The 20,218-nt window shown below is 51.5% G+C and overlaps 1 protein-coding gene across 8 annotated transcripts in view; it reads left to right on the forward strand.

The window, feature by feature from the left end:
• The first annotated feature begins 2,806 nt into the window (after positions 1 to 2,806).
• Positions 2,807 to 20,218, forward strand: part of SLCO2B1 (solute carrier organic anion transporter family member 2B1) — a 53,652-nt gene continuing 36,240 nt past the window's right edge. For 7 of the 8 annotated variants that reach the window (XR_004262936.1, XR_004262937.1, XM_032259079.1 and 4 more), the window contains exons 1-4: positions 9,795 to 10,073; positions 15,644 to 15,774; positions 16,945 to 17,082; positions 18,742 to 18,904. Coding sequence is in view for 6 of the 8 variants with exons in the window: in XM_032259079.1 (XP_032114970.1) it covers positions 10,004 to 10,073; positions 15,644 to 15,774; positions 16,945 to 17,082; positions 18,742 to 18,904 (502 nt within the window). In the remaining 2 variants the exon portion in view is untranslated. Of the gene's footprint in view, positions 3,562 to 9,794; positions 10,074 to 15,643; positions 15,775 to 16,944; positions 17,083 to 18,741; positions 18,905 to 20,218 lie in introns of those variants that run through there. The other variant, XM_032259077.1, reaches the window with a different exon arrangement.

A 20,218-nucleotide genomic window follows, 5' to 3' on the forward strand; every position in this document is an offset into this window, starting at 1 on the left:
TCTGCACAGTGAGGGTCTGACTCCAAGGCAGCGTCTGGCGGCCAGGGAAGGCCAAGGCTCTGGCTGAGGTCCTCATTTGTCTGCCTGGCCCGTAGCTCATTTATAGATATCCCCTTCCTGGCTGCCAGGCCAGAAGGGAAGTGGGAACGAAGATGCTGAGGCAGCAGTTTGGAGCCTTTTTCAGGAAGAAGCCTCTGGCCACTCTTCCCCTTCTCATCCCCCCCACGCCCTGTCTGCTGGGCAATCTCACTGTGATCCTCAGGATAGGCCTGAGGTGGGTGGTTGGATGTCACCATCTCCGTTTTACAGATGGGAAGACGGAGATCCAGAGAGGGCAAAGGATCTGCCCAAAGTCCTACAGCAGGATTACGACAGCGCCGAAACCAGCATTGAGCTCTTTAATCTGGAGCCCAGCACTCTTCCTTTGTACCCCAAAGCAGATAGTTCTATAAAATGAAGAGTCTCCTATTTTTTCTGGTTTACTAAAAGACATTTTCCTAAGTGGATTGACTTAAGGAAGGGCAGGGCTATGCTCTGCAAACAGCGCAGGGTTTTATGAACAGCATCATTCTTAGCATGCTAAGACACAGGGCTCTGTGACTATTATGAGGCCCTGGAGGCTGCAGAGTTTTACAGATTGCGCCGGGCTTTGCCAATAGCACAGGACTCTAAAAAAGGCATCAAGTTTTGTAAACTGTGGGAATCCACAGATGGTGTTGTGATCCACACACATGGTGCTCTGTAAAATGCACCTTCATGTAATACTTGCATGAGACGCAGCAAACACCACATACTGGCAAGTGGCAAAGCCCGGGTGCAAACCAGTGTGGTCAGACCTCAGACTTGGGCCACTCATAGCAGGAGCTGACTATGGGTTAGCCAGGGAGCTGGTCAGAAGGCATGTTAGCCTAAGTCTCAGAGGCTCCTGGGTACCTGACCCTTGCTCCGGTTTCACAGCTCAAGCTCAGGAATATTCTTGGACCAGGCTTTGCCAGCCTAGGGAAGTTGAGGTAATAAACTAAAGCTGCTCATACCAGAGGGTACTATATATACCATGGCCTGGGAGGTACTGTGCATTGCTTGACTCAAAGATCAATGAAATAATCCAGGTGTGGTGGCTCACACCTGTAATCCCAGCACTTTGGGAGGCCAAGGTGGGCAGATCACTTGAGGCCAGGAATTCGAGAATAGCCTGGCCACCATGGTAAAACCCCATCTCTACTAAAAATACGTGTGGTGGCATGTTCCTGTAATCCCAGCTACTTGGGAGGCCAAGGTACGAGAATCACTTGAACCTGGGAGGCCAGGGTTGCAGTGAGCCGAGATGGCCACTGCACTCCAGCCTGGGAGACAGAGAGAGACTCTGTCTCAAAAACAAATGAACAAAAACAAAAAGATGACATAAACTTGGCCAGCTGAGCTGATCCCCCTGCTGAGACCGTTCCATGCATAGAACCTCTTCAGTCTCTGGGGCCAAGATGAGCGTAACTGGGCTTCCAGAAAGTTTAAAAGGGTCTTCATACCTGTAATTTGGAATCTGGAAGGTTGCACCTCTGCCGATCCCTGTGAAGATTCACGGTGCTGACTTTGGTCAGAAGGATTTGGAGAGAGAGATCCAATTTGCTTTTCTTAAGCAGGGTCTAATCAGGTCAGACCCTGAGTCAAACCCATCAGGATCTGGTCTTTCTATCAATCTAAGCCAACTCTTGACCTTCCTCACTCACATTTCTGGTTTCTCAAAGCCTCATTCATTTATGTAACAAGTATCTGTTGAGTGCCTCCTGAGTGCCAGGGAGATCTGTGATTATTTCACACATCCCCTAGTTCCTACTAGCACCCTCATACAGCAAGTAGGAGCCAAGTGGAGTGGATGTATGTTTCTCTGTGATTGCACCCTGAAAGTGTGCAAACCCACATCCTCATTCCAGGTAAAGACCTTATTCCAGGGACGGGGTCAGGTTCGCTTCCTCTTCTTGGATTTGGGGAAACACAGAGATCTTTCTCAGGCCTGGGTAGAGGTTCTAGCATCAGAGGTTCAAGGCACCCACCACCTACTAGCTGGATGATCTCTGGCAAGTTACTCAGACTGAATGTCTCATTTGTAAAATCAGCAAATAAATAACCTGACCTTAAGGTTCACTTCTGCATTTTAGATTTGGGGAAACTCAGAGATATTCCGCAGAGAAGACAGTCTGGGTGGAGGGAAAAGCCTGATTCTAGCATCAGAGGTTCAAGGCATCCACCACCTACCAGCTGGGTGATCTCTGGCAAGTTACTGAGGCTAAACGCCTCATTTGTAAAATCGCGAAATAAATAACCTGACCTTACAGCGTCAATGGGAGGACCCAGTTGGGCCTTGCATGTGAAAGTGCTGTGCAAGCTGGGAAAGGCAAAGTGGATTTGCTTTCCCTTGCTGCCCTGTTCTGAGCCCCACCTCTGCCACTCCCTTCTCTGCACTCCAGCCTCCAGGCTTGGCTTCTTTCTCCTTCACTGAACCTTCACAGTGGCTCTGCAAGGGAGGATTAGTGTCCCTTCTTTGTAGATGAGAGAACTGACGCTCAGGGAGATGCTGGGACTTGCCTGAGATAACTTGAGCAGCAAATGACAAGTGAGATGGGACCCAGGTCTGTCTGGCTCCTGGACCTCCATCCTCAGTCCTCAGTCCAGAAAACTCTGGGAATTTCACATTTTCCATTCTGTTTCCCTCCTCTCCTTGCCTAGATGGCTGAAACTGATGGACCTCCTACCATGAGCTCCACCCAGGCAGGCTGCCACTGGATACTTAGTGGACAGAGTCCCTCCTTGCTCTGGATTCTTGGCGCTCAGAGAGGAGATGAGGGATTTAGTGAGAGGGGATGCAGGCTTGAGGGGGGCAGGGGTTCAGTGAAAGAGGACAACTGCTCAGTGGGGGAACGAGGGCTTTCTATGGGGTCCTCCTATTAAGGGAGGGTGACAGAAGTTCTGTAAAGGGAATAAGAGCTTGTAGGAGAAGGGCTCAGGTGGAAAAGGGAAGGGCAGTGAGGACTTCGGGGGAAGAGGGTGAAAGGCTGGGGAGCTTGGGGAGACCCATCAACAGCCCCTCTGCCCCCCACCTCTCTGCTGCTAACAGAGCAGGATAAAATACCTAAGGGCAATGCTGAGGCAAGGGGCTGGAAAAGCACAAGCGAAGGCTGAGCCTCAGGGAGGCGGGGCGCAGCTTCCTCCTCGCAGAGAGGCTGGACCTGAACAAACCCAGCCTTCCACAGCTGTGGAAACAAAGCAAGGGAGAGACAGAAAGAGAAAGGGACCCAGGGAGACAGACACTTGGAGACACTTGGGGTTGAGTTTGAGCAGGAATCCCTAACCTGTGCCTGGACGAGTCCGATGTCCTGTGTGGCCCAAGAAGAACTGACCCAGTGTGTGGAGTTCTCACCATTACTGCAGCCCTGCTGTGGCTCACTAGCTGCTGCCTCCAGGAGCCCCTGAGAAGATTCGCTTCTTCTCCCCTGCTAAGCTCCAGGTCCTGAAATTGAATTAGGGCTGGAGCTCACTGCACCCTAGCAGTCATGGGACCCAGGATAGGTAAGTCTGGACAAAGTAAGGAAGGGGCATGGAGAGTGAGCCTGGGGGACATGTTCCCAGAGGAAAGTAGAGTGGGTGGGGTGGGTGCTCACAGCTGTTGGCACAGAGCCAGGCACGTGGCCGGAGCTCAGTGAAGGTGTGTTAAATGAGTAAGTGAATGGCTAGAGGAGCATGAAGGGACACTATTTACTCACCTGCAGCCAGGGAACGCAGCAAGCCTCGTCGATGAGACAGAGACCTAGAAGACAACAGAAAGAGGCCCCTGACCCCCTCATGGAGTCCTGTTTCTCCTCTCAAAGGAAACAAAGACAGAAATAGACAGAGAACAAGAGAAAAGTGTAGTCAGACAGAGTGCAGGGACAGGCAGACTCAAATAGGTGCACAGGAGGTCGGAGAGCGAAACATCAACAGGTGTCAGCAGAACGCAGGGAAAGGGAGGGAGGTCAGACCCGGAGAGAGGGCTGCAGCAGAGACTGGGAGAGGCAGAGAGGCAGGAGACAGAGCAGGAAAGAGAGTCAGACAGGGACAAGTGCCAGAGAGCTACAGGCATACCTGCAGAGTCAGAAGATCCACCCAGAAGACCAGGGATTCAGAGTGACCTGCAGAGACCTGCATGGGTTTACCATGGAGTGGGGAGGAGGCTGGAGGAAAGAGGCCTTGAAGCTCTGCCTGCAGGATGACAAGGAATCCCCCTGCAGCGAAGGCGGTGTTTCTGGGAACAGCACCTGCCCCAGCATTTCCTGGAAAGGCAGTGCGTTAGAAGAAACAGTCTTTGGCCAGGGAGAACTCCAGGTCAGACGCCTGTAGCAGCCACCTTTGACCTCTTTCCCAGCTGTCGATCCTCCCCTGGGCTGTATGAGCCTCACACCCATTTGGGCAAGGCCCAACTTACTCCCAGGAATCCCACAGGGAGAGCTTCATAGGCCATGCAGACACTGGCTGAGGTGCAGCTGCAGAGACTCCAGGAGAACACAGCCACAGCCTGGGGACTGCAGTATGGCAGGAAGGGCGGGATGGATGCTTCCTCTCAGGGCACCTCACAGGACAGATGAGAATGAAATCAGATTTGGAAGGGGTGGTTGGGGGAGTGTGAATGGGCCATTGATAAACCAAATTCCCCATCAGCCTTGGTTTGGTATGGGTGGGAGGAATGGAGAGCCAGGGGTACGGGGACTAATAAAGACTTTGGCTGCACTGCACCTCCGCTAAAGACCCCCAGGACTATTTTTCTGGCCCCAGCTCTGGAATATTTTCCAGGTGCCCCCGACCTCACACACAGACAGCGGGAAGCTGATCCCAGCATCTGCCTAGTGAGCCACTGGATGCCACCTCTAACCTCGTTTCCTGAGACTCATTCTGGGCTGTGGCCAGGCTTACCATGACACTGAGGGATGTGGGAATGCAGGTGGGGTAGGATACAGAGCCCAGAGCCTGGGAAGAGTCCCCAAGGGAGATGGGGCAGCTGTCCCGGTCGGGGCAGACACTGGAGAGGAGTGAAGGTCAGATCTGGCTCCAGCAGAGCCCCTCCAGCAACTCACCACACACCCCTTAGGCAGCAGTTTCCCTGCCTATGTGGGACAGCCATTCACACCGTGTGACTCAGGTATTTCAGTTCCCCACCTGTTCACCTTTGCTCAGGAAGCCCCTGCCCACATCCCATCTGGTGACATTTGCCCTGCTTTCCAACTCTTCCAAATGCCAACTCCTCCAGGAAGCCATCCCAGGTTCCTCCAGATGGAGGTAACCTCTCCCATATGCTGGTAGCCTCATCCCCTTGTTTCTGGTGTTTCTGTTCCTCTCCCCAGCCCATCTGTGCTCAAATGTAAGCCATTCTAGGGCAGACAAGTGGGGCAAGGGAAAGAACCAGCAGTCCCAGGTTCAAATTCCAGCACTGCATCACTGGCTTTAAGAGAACTCAGTGAAATGTTCTCTCCCGACCTTTTTTTTTTTTTTGAGATGAAGTCTCTCTCTGTTGCCCAGGCTGGAGTGCAACGGCACCATCTCGGCTCACTGCAATCTCCCCCTCCCGGTTTCTAGTGATTCTCCTGCCTCAGCCTCCCGAGTAGCGGGATTACAGGTGCCAGCCACCACGCCCGACAAATTTTTGTATTTTTTTTTATATTACAACTTTATTATCACATGTATCACAACTTTATTGCTTTTTAAAAAAAATTTATTTATTTTACTTTAGGTGCATACTATGTCTGGCATTTCTCCCCATGTTATCCCTCCCCTCCCTCCCCACCCACCACTGTCTCCTCCCTACCCCCCAACTGCCCCCTGTGTGTGATGCTCCCCTCCCTGAGTCCATGTGTTTTCGTTGTTCAACACCCACCTATGAGTGAGAACATACGGTGTTTGGCTTTCTGTTCTTGTGTCAATTTGCTGAGAATGATGGTTTCCAGATCCAAGTCCCTACAAAGGACACGAACTCATCATTTTTTATGGCTGCATAGTATTCCATGGTGTATATGTACCACATTTTCTTTGTCCAGTCTATCATTGATGGGCATTTGGGTTGGTTCCAGGTCTTTGCTTTTGTACACAGGGCTGCAATGAACATACGCGTGCATGTGTCTTTATAGTAGAACCATTTATAGTTCTTTGGGTATATACCCAGTAATGGGATTGCTGGGTCAAATGGAATTTCTATGTCTAGATCATTGAGAAATCGCCACACTGTCTTCCACAATGGTTGAACTAATTTATATTCCCACCAACTGTGTAAGAGTGTTCCTATTTCTCCACATCCTCTCCAGCATTTGTTGTCTCCAGATTTTTTAATGATTGCCTTTCTAACTGGCGTGGGATGATATCTCAGTGTGAATTTTTGTATTTTTAATAGAGGCGGGATTTCACCATGTTGGCCAGGCTGGTCTCGAACTCCTGACCTCAGGTTATCCGCCCACCTCTGCCTCCCAAAGTGCTGGGATTACAGGTGTGAACCGCCACACCTGGCTGTTCCTCTTTTTAATAGGTGAGAAACAGATGCTCAGAGGAGACAAGCAAGGTCCAAGCTCACCCCAAAGTAAACATCAGGGTGGAGGCCAGCCCCCTCAGGTCGGCCTGGGACCAGAGCCCTTCCTCTCTGTGCCATTGCCCTTGGGCTTTCTCTTCCCTTCCACTGATCCCACACAGGTGTGCATACCAGGGAAGGAGATAGCATTGCAAATGCTTAGACAAATGACTACCTGGCATGTTTGTGAAGCTAGTGAGCTTCCCAGTACCGTCGGAGGAGTGGGGGTCACTGGGTAACATCTTGGGAAGTTAAGCCAAAGAAGCTGATGGGGTCCAGTCACAAGAGAATCTGAGTCTTGGGAACATTCATAATAACCCCACTCATGTATGCAGCACTTTTCTTGTTTTATTTTGTTTTGAGACAGAGTCTCGCTCTGTTGCCCAGGCTGGAATGCAACAGCACAGTCTTGGCTCACTGCAACCTCCATCTCCTGGGTTCAAACGATTCTCCTGCCTCAGCTTCCTGAGTAGTTGAGATTACAGGCAAATGCCACCGCCATGCCCAGCTAATTTTTTTTTAATTTTTATTTTTGAGACAGAGTCTACTTCTGTTGCTCAGTTTCGAGTGCAAGTACACGATCTTAGCTCACTGCAACCTCCGCTTCCTGGGTTCAAATGATTCTCCTGCCTCAGCCTCCCAAGTAGCAGGCCACCATGCCTGGCTAACTTTTGTATTTTTAGTAGAGACGAGGTTTCACCATATTGGCCAGGCTAGTCTCAAACTCCTGACCTCGTGATCCGCCCTCCTCAGCCTCCCAAAGTGCGGGGATTACAGATATGAGCCACTGCACCTGGCCTGTGTAGCACTTTTATGATGACAAAGCACTCTGGGCCCATTTTACAAACAAGGAAACAAAAGCTAGGAGGAGATCTATTACCTGGCCAAGTCCATGCAGCTACTCAGCAACAGAGCCAGGGCTCAGACTCAAGCTGCCCAAGGGAGACAGAGCCCTTGCTGGCCTCCTCCTCTCCTCTTTCTGGACAAGTCTGTACTGAAGGCTCCAATGTTCCCAGCCTGTGCCTGGTGAACACAGGCCTGAGAAAGCTGGTTCTGCAGAAAGCCTGCCTGATGCCCTCTCTAGACTCCAGGGTCTCATGCCAAAACAGCTTGAAGTTGGCCATTTGGATCACCTTGTGTTTGGAGGACTAGAGATGATACAGACTGAGATGAGATAACATCAACCCCATAAGGGGTTAATTTAAGCACACAGAGAGATGAGCTGGAACCACATGGAGGGGATGGGACCTGGCCTTGAGCCATAGCTGCATATCTCTGAGCCTCTGACACCTTGTTTTAGGCCTAGGCAGACGGGCCTGGGTCCCCGTGGGCTCAGGGCTCACCCTACCTCCAAGCCCTGATTACTATTTTTTAGGTCATCCTGGGTCTAGATGGGGTAGCCAAGGTTACAACTGGGAACAGAAAGTCCCAGCTCAGGGTCCCTGGCCGAGCTGGGAAACCACCAGAATGTTTGCCTGGCCCTTCCACGACCCTGCCAGATTCCTTCAAGAAACAACAGCTGGAATCTCACAAAGCTGTACCTCAAGCATACTATTATTGTCTTTCCAACAGACCACCCAAAATCCTGCTGCGAGGTTTCCCAAATATGACAGCCAAGTCCAATGCCTGGAGACACGCCCCTTTCCTGCCTTTGACTCTCTCTCCTCCAGGATGCTGGGCCAGGCCAAACAAGGAACTGGAGCATTCAGGGCCCCCATGCTGCCCCCATCCCAACTCACGTGCACCACCTCAGTCCCCACCCGCAGCCCCCGTGTTCCAGCTTTCTCTTCCCCTTCATCTAATTTAGTTCAATTCAACAATCTTGTTTTTTGTGGGTTTTTTTTTTGAGATGGAGTTTCACTCTTGTTGCCCACTCCAGCCTGGGCAACAAGAGCAAAACGCCATCTCAAAAAAAAAACACAAAACACCCTCAGCCTCCCAGGTTCCAGTGATTCTCATACCTCAGCCTCCTGAATAGCTGGGATTACAGGAACCTGCCACCATGCCTGGCTACTTTTGGTATTTTTAGTAGAGACGGTGTTTCACCATGTTGGCCAGGCTGGTTTTGAGCTCCTGACCTTAGGTGATCCACCCGCCTCAGCCTCCCAAAGTGCTGCGATTACAGGTGTGAGCCACTGCTCCCGGCCAACAGTCTTGTTCTTCAGCAGGGTAGGCCTTGAAAGACAAGTGGTTTGCTGGGGAGGAAGGACACTTCAGGCTCAGAGTACAGCTTGTACAAAGCCTTCAAGGTGGAAAAGAATGTTTAGGGAATGGCAAGAATCTATTTGAGCCAGGGAATACTGCTCACTAGGAGTGGGTACATGGGATGGGAGTGGCTTCCAGTAGCCCTGATCTGCTTGGGGCTGAGCCTGCACTCACGGTTTGCAGATGGAGCTGGGAGTTGGGGGGGCTAACCATTGTTGAGCACCACAGTATACCAGGCATAGGACATTTTCCTTTAATCCTAACAAAAACACTGGGAGATAGACACTGCTCACTCACTTGCAGAGGAAAACAGGCTTAGAGAGGCTAAATCAGCAGTCCTAGGTCCCACAGCTACAATATGACAAAACAAATATTTGAATCCAAAGTCTTCTCACCCAGAGGGCTTCAGCAAGGAACTAACATGATCCACCAGGACTGGAGGAGAACAGGATGACCTCTGCCCTGGGGGAGTTTATTGCCTAATCAGGCAGAAAAGCGGGAGACACAAGCAATGCAAGACAGTGGCCAGCAGAAACCGGCCTGGGAGGGGAGTTTTATGGAGGGACAGATGAGACGAGCTGGGCTGCAGGAGCTTGGCAGGGGATCTATAGGCCCAGGGAACCCCAGGCAACTTAGGAGGTAGGAAGGGCCCAAGGCCGGGGTTCATGGCCTTGAGACTGGCAGCCTGCCACCCCAACACCTCTGGGAGTTGTCTGCCATTGTCTTGAGGAATGGATTGCCTAGCATCTGCTGCTGGTGTTACCAGAAAGGGGTCTGGATCTTGATGCCCAAGAGAGGGCTCTTGGATCTCGTGCAAGAAAGAATTCAGAGTGATCTGTAAAGTAAAAGCAAGTTTATTAGGAAAGTAAAGGAATAAAAAATGGCTACTCCATAGGCAGAGCATTCCCAAGGGCTGCTGGTTGCCCATTTTTATGGTTATTTCTTGATGTGCTAAACAAGGGGTGGATTATTCATGCCTCCCCTTTTTAGGCCAAATCAGGTAACTTCCTGACATTACCACTGCATTTGTAAACTGTCATGGTGCTGGTGGGAATGTAGCAGTGAGGACGATCAGAGGTCACTCTCGTCACCATCTTGGTATTGGTGGGATTTAGCCAGCCTCTCTACTGCAAGCGATTTTATCAGCAGGATCATTATGACCTGTACTTTGTGCTGACCTCCTATCTCATTCTGTGACCTAGAACACCTAACTGTTTGGGAATGCAACCCTGCAGGTCTCAGCCTTATTTTACCCAGCCCCTATTCAAGACAAAGATGGAGATGAAGATGGGTAAGAATCTCAATTCAATGGTTTTGGATTAGTGGAAACAGTAAGGTGAGGATTTTGTGGGGAGAGAGTCAAAGAATCTGAGGACCACAGCCTTTTCCCTTGAAGGGCTGATCCATCTTTCAGGAAATTCATCTAAAGCACAATCAAACCATTTGCTTTGGACAGACAGTCTAGGAAGAGGAAAAAAATTGCTAATGAAGACAGTGAAATAGCAAACACCATCATGTGAATGTAGACAGTAAGGTACAGTTTGGGATTTTTAGCACTCAGGCTGAATGTGGGGGTAGATGGTTTTCATCCTCAGTAGATGCTTTCTGCACTGGGAAGGAGAGATTACAGCCCCTGCATTGCAGCTGGAGGCTTCAAGCCTGTATTCCCACCTCCTAGCCAGTGAGTGTGCTTGGAGAGAAGGGGTCCAGTTCCTCAGGCCCTGTGATTGGTTAGGGTTTGAATAAGACAGGGAGAGAGATGATCCAGGGATGGCTAAATGGCAGTGTCAGGATGAAGGGGTTTACTTGGAGGAAGACCAGGTGTGTGTCGGAGGGGATGGGTCCAGCTGGGCCCAATTGCCATGGATGTGCTTGAATATTTATCAGGAAAGAGGAGAGCAATGGTCCTTGGCAGGGCCACCTATATGCCAAGCACTGGGCCAGCTGCCCCAGAGGACTTACCTCTTTGAGGTCTTACAGAGGAAAAGAGATTTCTTATCTTCGTTCTTTGCTAGGCTGGTGGCTGAGGTCCCTATAACAGAAAACAGCTTAACAGGTGAAAAGCATACAAATTTATTTGGCTTTTTAAAATTTAATTTACTTTAATTATTATTATTCTTACATAGAGATGGGATCTTGCCATGTCACCCAGGCTGGTCTGGAATTCTTGGGCTTGATAATTCTCCCGCCTTGGCCTCCCAAAATGTTGGAATTACAGGCATGAGCCACTGTGCCTGGCCCAAATTTATTTAATCTAAGTTTTACATGACACAGGAGCCTTCAGAAAGGAAGGCCCAAAGAAACAGGAAAACCTATGTATTCTTACATTTTTTAGTTTGTATTATTTTTAATTTAATTAATTAATTAATTAATTTTTGAGAGAGGGTCTTACTCTTTCACCCCGGCTGGAATGCAGTGGCAGGATCTTGGCTCACTGCAACCTGTGCCTCCTGGGCCCAAGCGATCCTCTCACCTCAACCTCCCGAGTAGCTGGGATTACAGGCATGCACCACCACACCTGGCTAATTTTTTGCATTGGTAGTAGAGATGGGGTTTCACCATGTTGTTGCCCAGGCTGGTTTATTATTTTTTAATCATCTAGCCTAAAATGTCAAAACTTGTGACTCTTTACGCCAAGTTTGATGAAGAAGTACATAGTTGTCGAGAAGTATTGCACAGGGTGTTTGATCTAATGTGATAAACTTGGGGGAAGCTTGCAAGGCCTGTTTGCTCAGATTCTTCTCTGTGTCCTTGAGTCTTCAAAGTTAGTGCTGTTTCTTTCTCCTGGCAGAAAGAGAGTAACTCTTAAATGAGTATCTTATGACCTGCTTCAGGGTGAAAGGCAGGAGAAGGTCAGAGTGGAATGACTATCCTAGGTTTTAGGACCTGCTTCTACTGTTTTCTCAAATGTGGCCAAGGTTCCATATTTGAGGAGTAGTGTGTCCAGAATTCCATCAGTAGATGCTGTTATTGTCACCTTACAAATGGGGAAACTGAGGCTCAGAAAGATCAAGGGATATGCCCAGGCTCACACAGTGGGCTTGTAGCACAGCTGGGATTCCAACCCATGTCTGAGGCCTGAAAGCCTGTTCTTAGCCTCCCATTTCCCTGAGACCTGCCCTTTGCAGCTGGGAGGTGGCCAAAGGAGGCAGAATCCTAGGCCTTTCCCGAACAGAACAGGTAAAGGAAGGTGGTCCTTGCAGTCAGGCTGGTCTCTGAAATTTTGTTCCTCATCACCCAGACTCAGGTGGTGTGAAGAGTGCTTACTATGCCCATGAAGGGCAGCCTTGAAGCGGGAGTCTCTGGCTGACAGACTTTCAGGAACTAGTCTGTCTGCCTTTTAAGGCAGCTGCAGGCAGGTGGCTGACTGACAGCCCAAACAGACAGTTCTGAAAGGTAGTAGCTGGCTGGCTTGCCAGCAGGTGGACATGGTATGCCTGTATGAGTGACCAGCCAAGTGACCGACCGACAGGCGGGCACACAGACCCACTGCCAGCCAGCTTGGGCTGTGGGTCCCTAGCGCGTGGAGCCACCTGGCCTACCTGGGACCCCAAAGCCTAGCTGTGCACCTTGGAGAGAGGGACTTGATTTTTTAAACTAGGGCCTGGCTCCCTGCCCCCAGTCCCCTCATTCCCACAGGCCACTGCCAGTCCAGCCCAGGTTCAGCCCCACATTTTTTCCCTCCTCCTGTCAGGGCTGGCCCCTGACAAAGGCCCCACGGAACAGGGCAGGGCCTCAGTGTCCTTCCACATGAGGGGGACAGACGGCCTTGGAAGTGACCCTCCTTCCAAGGGGAGTTCTGCCCTGAGTCAAGGAGGCGAGGGTTTGCTGTCACCCATCAGTAGAGGCCCAGCACATAGGAAGGGTTTGGAGGCAATGGACAGCCTTTCTGACAAGCCCCATTCAGTGACCGACTGACCACCCAGTACATGACGCGTGCTCCTCTCAGAGCCCAGAAGGACGTGGCCAGTGCTTCCCTCCCCTGTCCAGAGGCTCAGGCTGTGGACTTTGCCCTCTATAAACAGCCATATCTCTAAAGGCTAAAGTAATCCCAGAAAGGCTTTGAGCCGTAGCAGAAGGGGCTGAGATTGAAGCTTCAGGGAGAGCCAGAGGTGAGGCTGGAGTGGGAGCTCACCTGAGGCAGGTGAGTAGGCTCCAGGAGTGGGCAGGTGAGAGAGTGGGGGGCTGGAACTGGGGCTAGACAGGTTGGGGCACAGGACGATGTCTCCAGTATACCCAGAAAGCGAAGTGGAGGGTCCAGGGCCTAGCCTGGAGCTGGGGGCCTCACGTGTTGAGCTGGCCCACAGGTCTTCCACCCCTCTCTCCCATCCGTTCCTTGGGTTCCTCCAGAGCTGGGGCTCCAGGTCAGGGACTTCTGCTCCCAGCCTCAGCTCCCGCTCTCTCATCCAATTGGCTTGGCCCCTTGGTGGTTTGGCACTGCTACCTATGAAGTGACCGGGCTAGGTTTGGCTGGACCAAGACAGAGAAAAGCACTGTGCTTCTTCCCCTTGTCAAACTTGTACGAGGAGCATTGAGCGGAGTTGAGTTTAACACCTACCTGGTCTTGAGTCGTGGGACCAATGCTAACCAGCAAAGCTAGTTCCGCTGAGCCTGGGTGTCCTTATCAGCAGCACAGATAATAAGACACCAAAGGGACAGAGCTGTGGAGAAAGTTCACAGGCCAGTGCACGGAAAGCCTGTGGCACGGAGCCCGGGTGACAGCAGGTAACCCACTGCCGCTGATGAGGGGGCTGAGGCTCAGAAATGGTCCCCTCTGCCTCCTCTGGGAGCCTTTGCTTTGAACCGCCTTACTTCCTCTTTGCCTTTAAAGTGACTCCCACAGAATGTCCCATGACGCCCCCCTTCCTTAGGCCAATTTCCCATCTCCTCCTGTCAGATGCCAGCTTTGTTTCAATAGCTCCCTGCTTCCTCTGAGTGTTTATGCCTCTCAGAGGGACTCCTCCCCAGCCACACGCACTTCCATTTCCTCAGCCAAATTCCTCCACCTGTTTTATGGACATTTCTCCAAAGCAAGATATACAAATGGCCAATAAGCACATGGAAAGACGCTCAACATCATTAGTCATCAGGGAAATGCAGACCAAAACCACACCAAGATACCGCCTCTACCCTATGAAGATGGCTCTAATCGAAAAGACAGACAATCAAAGTATGAGCAAAGATGAAGGGAAATTGGAACCTTGCTGGAGGGAGTGTAAAATGGTGCTGCCACTGTGGAAAATGGTTTGGCAGTTCCTCACATAGTTAAACATAGAATTATTTTATATGAACCTATGACCCAGCAATTCTGCTCCTAGGTGTACATCCAAGAGAACTGAAAATGTATGTCTACATAAAAATTCGTACATGAATGTTTCTAATACCTGAAACTTGCAAACATTATGCTAAGTGAAAGAAGCCAATCAAAAAAGGCCACATATTGTGTGACTTCATTTATATGAAATGTTCAGAATAGGCAAATCCATAGAGGCAAAACATAGATGAATGTTTGCCAGGGGAGAAGGAGGAATGGAGGTGACTGCAGATGGGTAGGGGACTTTGCATTGGGGGGATGAAAATATTCTGGAATTAGATAGTGGAGATAGTTATACAGCTTTGTAAATGTATGAAAACCCACTGGATTGTACACTTTTAAAAGGGTGGATTTTATGGCTATGAATTACATCTCAATTTAAAAAATCCTCAGGCTCCCAGGTACCTTGTAAGAGGAGCACAAAAATTTCACCTGTGGTGGTTCAGGGCGTCTGTAGCCCATCCCTGAGTGTGTCTTTCAGGCCTGGAGATATAGTGAGGGTCCCCCAGGTCAGAGGGAACCTGAAATCAAAGTCCAGCCTCCAGAAAGAGAATTCGGAGTGAGGGGAAACTCCTGCAGATGGTGAGAGGGACGTGAAACGATGAGGCTTCCGGTGGGAAGTGGAGCCACAGGAGAGGAGGCAGGCTAAGGAGGCCTGCGCTGCCAGCAGGAGCAGGTGGTTTCAGACTAAACGGAGGGGTAGAGTCTCAAGGTTGGACTTCCAGGCTCCCCACTGAGAGTGAGCTCAGGAGACCCTGGGAGACGCCTCTGAAGGGGCTCAGCTTTCCTCTCATTGCAGTGAATGGGATACTGACAGTTACCATAGTTACCATCTGAGGAAAGCCAACATGCATAAAGGAGGCCAAGGGTCCAAGACAGCTCTGCCTCATCAGTTATCACCCAGAATTAAAAGGGATGAGCTCGAATGCCCCTTTCTGCCCTGACCAGCAACATGTCTGATGGTGTGACTTGGGGATTGGGCTGGTTAGCTCTGTGATGACATGCACAGGGATTCCCTGTGAAAGTGTTGGAATCTACTCCAATAGACCCCGGAAAATCCTTTATTCCCTGACTATGGACCTAGGTTGACCCTGCACCTGGCCCCAGACTTCTGATCCTAGACCGAGCCAGACAGACTCAGCCTCCAGGAGCACGGGCTGTCTCATAACTCAAGGCAGACTGAGAGTCTGCATGGCTCATCCTACTGTGGGGGCCATTGCCTGCAGGTTTGTTGTGTGAAGAGGTCAGCAGCTTCTCCCTAAAAGGGAAGTTTTGCTGGGAGCAGAGTAAAGTGTGAAATAGGTGGTCCCAGTAGGTATCAGGCCAGTAAAAGCACAAGGACACACACCCTTTTAGGAAAGTCCCTTCCAGCGCTGTGTCCTCAGAATGAGGAAGGCTGAAGGTGATTTGATCCTCCGATTCTCATTAACCACTATGGCCCATTCCTCCTGAAAGACCTTGGTTCTGAAGTCTAGGGCTATCTGATCAGTTTAGGGCCATTCTCTGAGATTCTATCTATTCTCCTTTCCTGGTTGTCTGTCCCTCAGGGCCAGCGAGTGAGGGACCCCAGGTACCAGACAAGGAAACCAAGGCCACCATGGGCACAGAAAACGCACCTGGAGGCAAAGCCAGCCCAGACCCTCAGGACGTGCAGCCAAGCATGTTCCACAGCATCAAGGTACCTCTCAGGGCCTGGCAGGGGGCTCCAAGTCCAGAAGAGCAGATTCTGCCAAGTACTGGCTGTGTAATGCCAAGCAAGCCTTTCTCTGAGCCTCAGTTTCCTCATCTATAAAACAGGTGGTTGTGAGGATCAAAGGGATGGTCTATGAAAGCCCTCAGCTGGGATTCGGGCACATGGAAGGTGGCCAGTTCATGTTCTCTCCTCCCAGAGAGGAAAGGGGGTGCTCTTATTGGAGTGCAGGATGAGGCCCCTTGTTTCCCACTTTTCCAGAGAGAGAAGTGCCCTGGGGATCCTAATCCTATGTGAATACTGGCAGTCCTGGCTCCACCAAGGGCAGCTGTGAACATCCAACATCCACTGGACCTCACTGAGTACCAGGCCCTGAGTACCAGGTTCCACTCACACCTGATCTTATTTAGTTCTCACAATATCCCTGGGAACTCGGGGGCTGTTGTCCTCATTGTACAGATGAGGAAACTGAGATTCAGAACAGAGTGAGTATATTAAGCTCTGGCATAAATACTCTATTTTTTTAATCCTTTGAAGGTTTTTCTTCCCTTAGGAATTCTCTTAGAGTTTAAAGGAGAAGACTCCAGGCAGGCTGGGATGTTTGGGGTGGGGTTCGGTGTGTGCAGGTGGCCTCACAGTGCCACTCTGGGAGAGGACTAGTGGGGTGGGCTGGAGAAGGATCTGGGTGAATGTGGGATAGCTTCCCTGAGAAGGGGCAGGATGGTGCAACGGGGAGGAAAGTCGAGCCCAGCCAGGGGGGCTGAGAGTCAGAGGGGCTCCCACCATTCCTGGCCACAGGAAGACCCTACTCTTGATCTGGTGGCTCTTCAGTATTCCCCAGGCTCCCAGAGGGCACCCAGGACAGCTTTTCTAGTTTTTAGTCCTGTGTGACAAGCTGTGAGCTACACCAGTAACCACCTCTCTCTGCCCCACCTCCTCTGGCCTTTCTTCCCTTTCTCTCTCTCTATCCCCTCCCTCCTCCTCTGTCTGTCTCCTTTGGTCTCTCTGTTTCTCTTCTCCTGTTGGTCACTCTCCCACCCTCTGTCTCTTTCCGTGACTCTGTTTCCCCATCTCTATTCCTTGCTGCTCTCTGCCTCCCTCCCCTTCTTTGCCTCCCCTGCGCCACCCTCCTCTGCCTGCCTCTGGGTCCCCCCACAGCTGTTCGTACTGTGCCACAGCGTGCTGCAGCTGGCGCAGCTCATGATCTCTGGATACCTCAAGAGCTCCATTTCCACAGTGGAGAAGCGCTTCGGCCTCTCCAGCCGGACGTCTGGGCTGCTGGCTTCCTTCAACGAGGTACAGGCCCCACCCAGCCACAGGGGTAGACAGTGAGGGAGACTTGCCCCCCACCTTCCACCAGCCTCCCCTCCCACTACCCACCTTAAGGCCTTCCCCTCCCAGTGTCCTCAGGCAACCCCTGTCCCAGAGCTTGCCTGAAACCCACGAGCACTTGCAGCTGTCTTCTAGGACCTGGACCTGGCTGTCTCCCCTTGGGAATCTCTACTGGATCGGGTCCTGGGATATTTCAGAGCTAGCCAGGGTCCCCATATCTACCTGCCCTCCCTTTGCATCATTTGCCTTTTCAGGCACCCAGCTATTGCCTGTCCCAGGAAGGAATCAGAGACAGCCACTTCAGCCGTAGGGGTAGAGACTTAAATAGCATCAAGAGCAGAACCTCTGGGCCTTGGGGCAGTGTGGGGAGGGATACCAGGGCACAGAGTGTCTGTCCTTCACAGGCCTGTGGGGCCCGCAGCCAAGCAGGGAGGAGCAGATGAACTGCTTTGGGTGGATTTGGAGATCAGAGTCCAGCTGTGCCCCAGTCCTTCAGTCCTTCCCCCACCACATGTTTTTACCCTGAAGAAAGTCATTTTTCTTCCCTGGGCAGATTCTCATGGAATCCTCCCTGCTGGGTAATGTGTTAAAACAAGGCCGTCCAGCTGCAATGTCCCCACATCCTCCTCAGCACCCCATTCCGAGGTGGGAGGGGAAAGTCCTGACCTGACCTTGCTCTGGGACCTTGGGCAAGTCACTCCCTGTCTCTGGGCCTCAGGGCCCTATCTATGGATACAGCCACTGTGGTGTGTGGCTGTCCTTTCCAGGGTCAACCATCCCTGGGCTCCCCCGCTGATACTGCCCCATTCCCCCAGTGAGGAGTGTCTGGGGCTCACCTATGGTCACCAACCAATAAGCAGCAGAGCCAATGCACCCCCTGCTCATGGTGGCAGAGACTGCCCCTGCCCTGCCAGCTCTAAAGTCCCCTCCAGAACTCACATCCCAGGATTGTGCTCCTAAGGCCAAAATTTCAAGCCTTAGGCCAGGTGTGGTGTCTCACACCTTTAATCCCAGCACTTTGGGAGGCTGAGGTGGGTGGATCACAGGAGGTCAGGAGTTCCAGACCAGCCTGGCCAACATGATGAAATCCCGTCTCTACTAAAAATGCAAAAATTAGCCAAGCATGGTGATGCATGTCTGTAATCTCAGCTACTTGGGAGGCTGAGGCAGGAGAATTGCTCAAACCCGGGAGGCGGAGGTTGCAGTGAGCTGAGATTGCACCACTGCACTCCCATCTGGGAAACAAGAGCGAAACTCCGTCTAAAAAATAAAAAAATCCAAGCCTTGATCTGGCTTTAGACTTTGTTTTTCTCGTTTATGACATTCCTGAAACTCGAGATCCCTTCATTCAATGGCCCATCCTCCTCCATATTCTAACATGGGGTCCAATCTGCGTTCAAAAACAGAATTGAACTCCTAGCTTTCTCCACTCTGCCCTCATTTCTCTCCCCTAAGGGGGCAGTGTGGCCCTTCCAAGGAGGACCTAGGGGAGGGACCCAGATGATTTTTATTCAGTCCATTATTCAGATGGGCATACTGAAGTTGAAGATAGAGACAAGGATGGTGCAGGCCCCCAGCCCTGGGCACTGCTCCACTTTAATGGGTCACCTCGTCCCTTTGCAGGTGGGGAACACAGCCTTGATTGTGTTCGTGAGCTATTTTGGCAGCCGGGTGCACCGGCCCCGATTGATTGGCTGTGGGGCCATCCTTGTGTCCCTGGCGGGCCTGCTCATGACTCTCCCGCACTTCATCTCGGAGCCGTACCGCTACGACAGCACCAGCCCCGGTAAGAGCAGCAGGGGCTGGGCAAGGTGGACATGAGCCCCTGCATTGCTCTGTGCCAGGGCCCACCCACAGGCGCCTTCATCGGGCAGGATGCACCCCAGCATCCTGGGTCCCCAACCCCAGCCGTCTCCCCAGGCCCTAGCCCCAGTGGGTCTCTGGCAGGCCTGGGGAGTGGGGTAGGAAGTAGGCCCAGCACAGAGCAGTGAGGGCCTTCTCGTATGTCACTGTGGGTTTTAGGTGGGAGTGAATTTACAACGCACCCTACTTTGAGGGCCTGGCATTCAGTCGACCCTCAGGAATTGCCTGTGTAATAATAATAGTGTCATACACTACTTACTATGCACCAGACACTGCTCTAAGCACTCAGTGTGTAGTCAGGCATTTAATCCTCACAAAAGATATTGGCAAAAGAAAGAATGAATGAGCGAATGAATAAATTTAAAAAATGAAAGAATTCTGGAGAGGAATGATGAAGCCGTGTTCAGCCCCATGGGATTTTGTTGAGAGCCTACTTGACAAATGGATGCCTGCCTCAGAGAATGACCCCAACAACCTGATCACTCTCTATTCGTTCCCTCTCCTACCCACTCACCCACCCATCCATCCATTCATCTGACATCTATCTACCCATCGATCCATCCACCCACTCATCCGTTTACCTATTCATCCATTCAGTGGGATACCCAACAAACTCTTAATGCTGCCTACTTCATGCCTGAGCCTCTCCGGGGAATCAGTCCTTTGTACTCTAAGGAGCTTCCAGTCTGGGAGAGGAGACAGTGTTTCAGTTGTGTGAGGAGGGAGGCACGGGGCCGGGGGAGGAGCCCACACCCCGGCCTGGCGTGGAAGAAGGCTTCCCAGGGTAGGAGGACTGTCAGAGAGCAGCCTTCCTCCCTCACCCTCCCGCCAGCTCACATCCCTGAAGTCCCACTCTGTACCAGACCAGAGGCCAGGGAGAGGGGAGGAAAAATGAAGCAGACATGACCCAGTGGGGTGCAGTGAGCACAGGCAACTCTGCTACAAGGTAGAGCACCCAGCGCCTTGGGAGGTGGCCAGGGGGAGCCATTAGAGCCCCGAATAGGGAAGTACTTCCTATTCCCTACTTCCCCAAAGTAGGGAAGGACCCTGGCAGCTGGAGGGGCTGGAGGAGGTGCACTCGAGCTACAGCTTACAGAGAGGTGGGAGCTGCAGGTGGAGGGGAGGGCATGGTGCAGAGGCAGGGAAGTGGGAAAGCCCAGCGCGTGCATGAAGAATGCAGAGCGGTTCTCCAGGCCTGCGTGATTTGTCAAGAGAACTCCTTGGAATACCAAAAACT

This window comes from Sapajus apella, unplaced genomic scaffold, assembly GCF_009761245.1.
Source record: "Sapajus apella isolate SASKATOON/1434 unplaced genomic scaffold, GSC_monkey_1.0 scaffold106, whole genome shotgun sequence".
NCBI classification, from domain to species: Eukaryota; Metazoa; Chordata; class Mammalia; order Primates; family Cebidae; genus Sapajus; species Sapajus apella.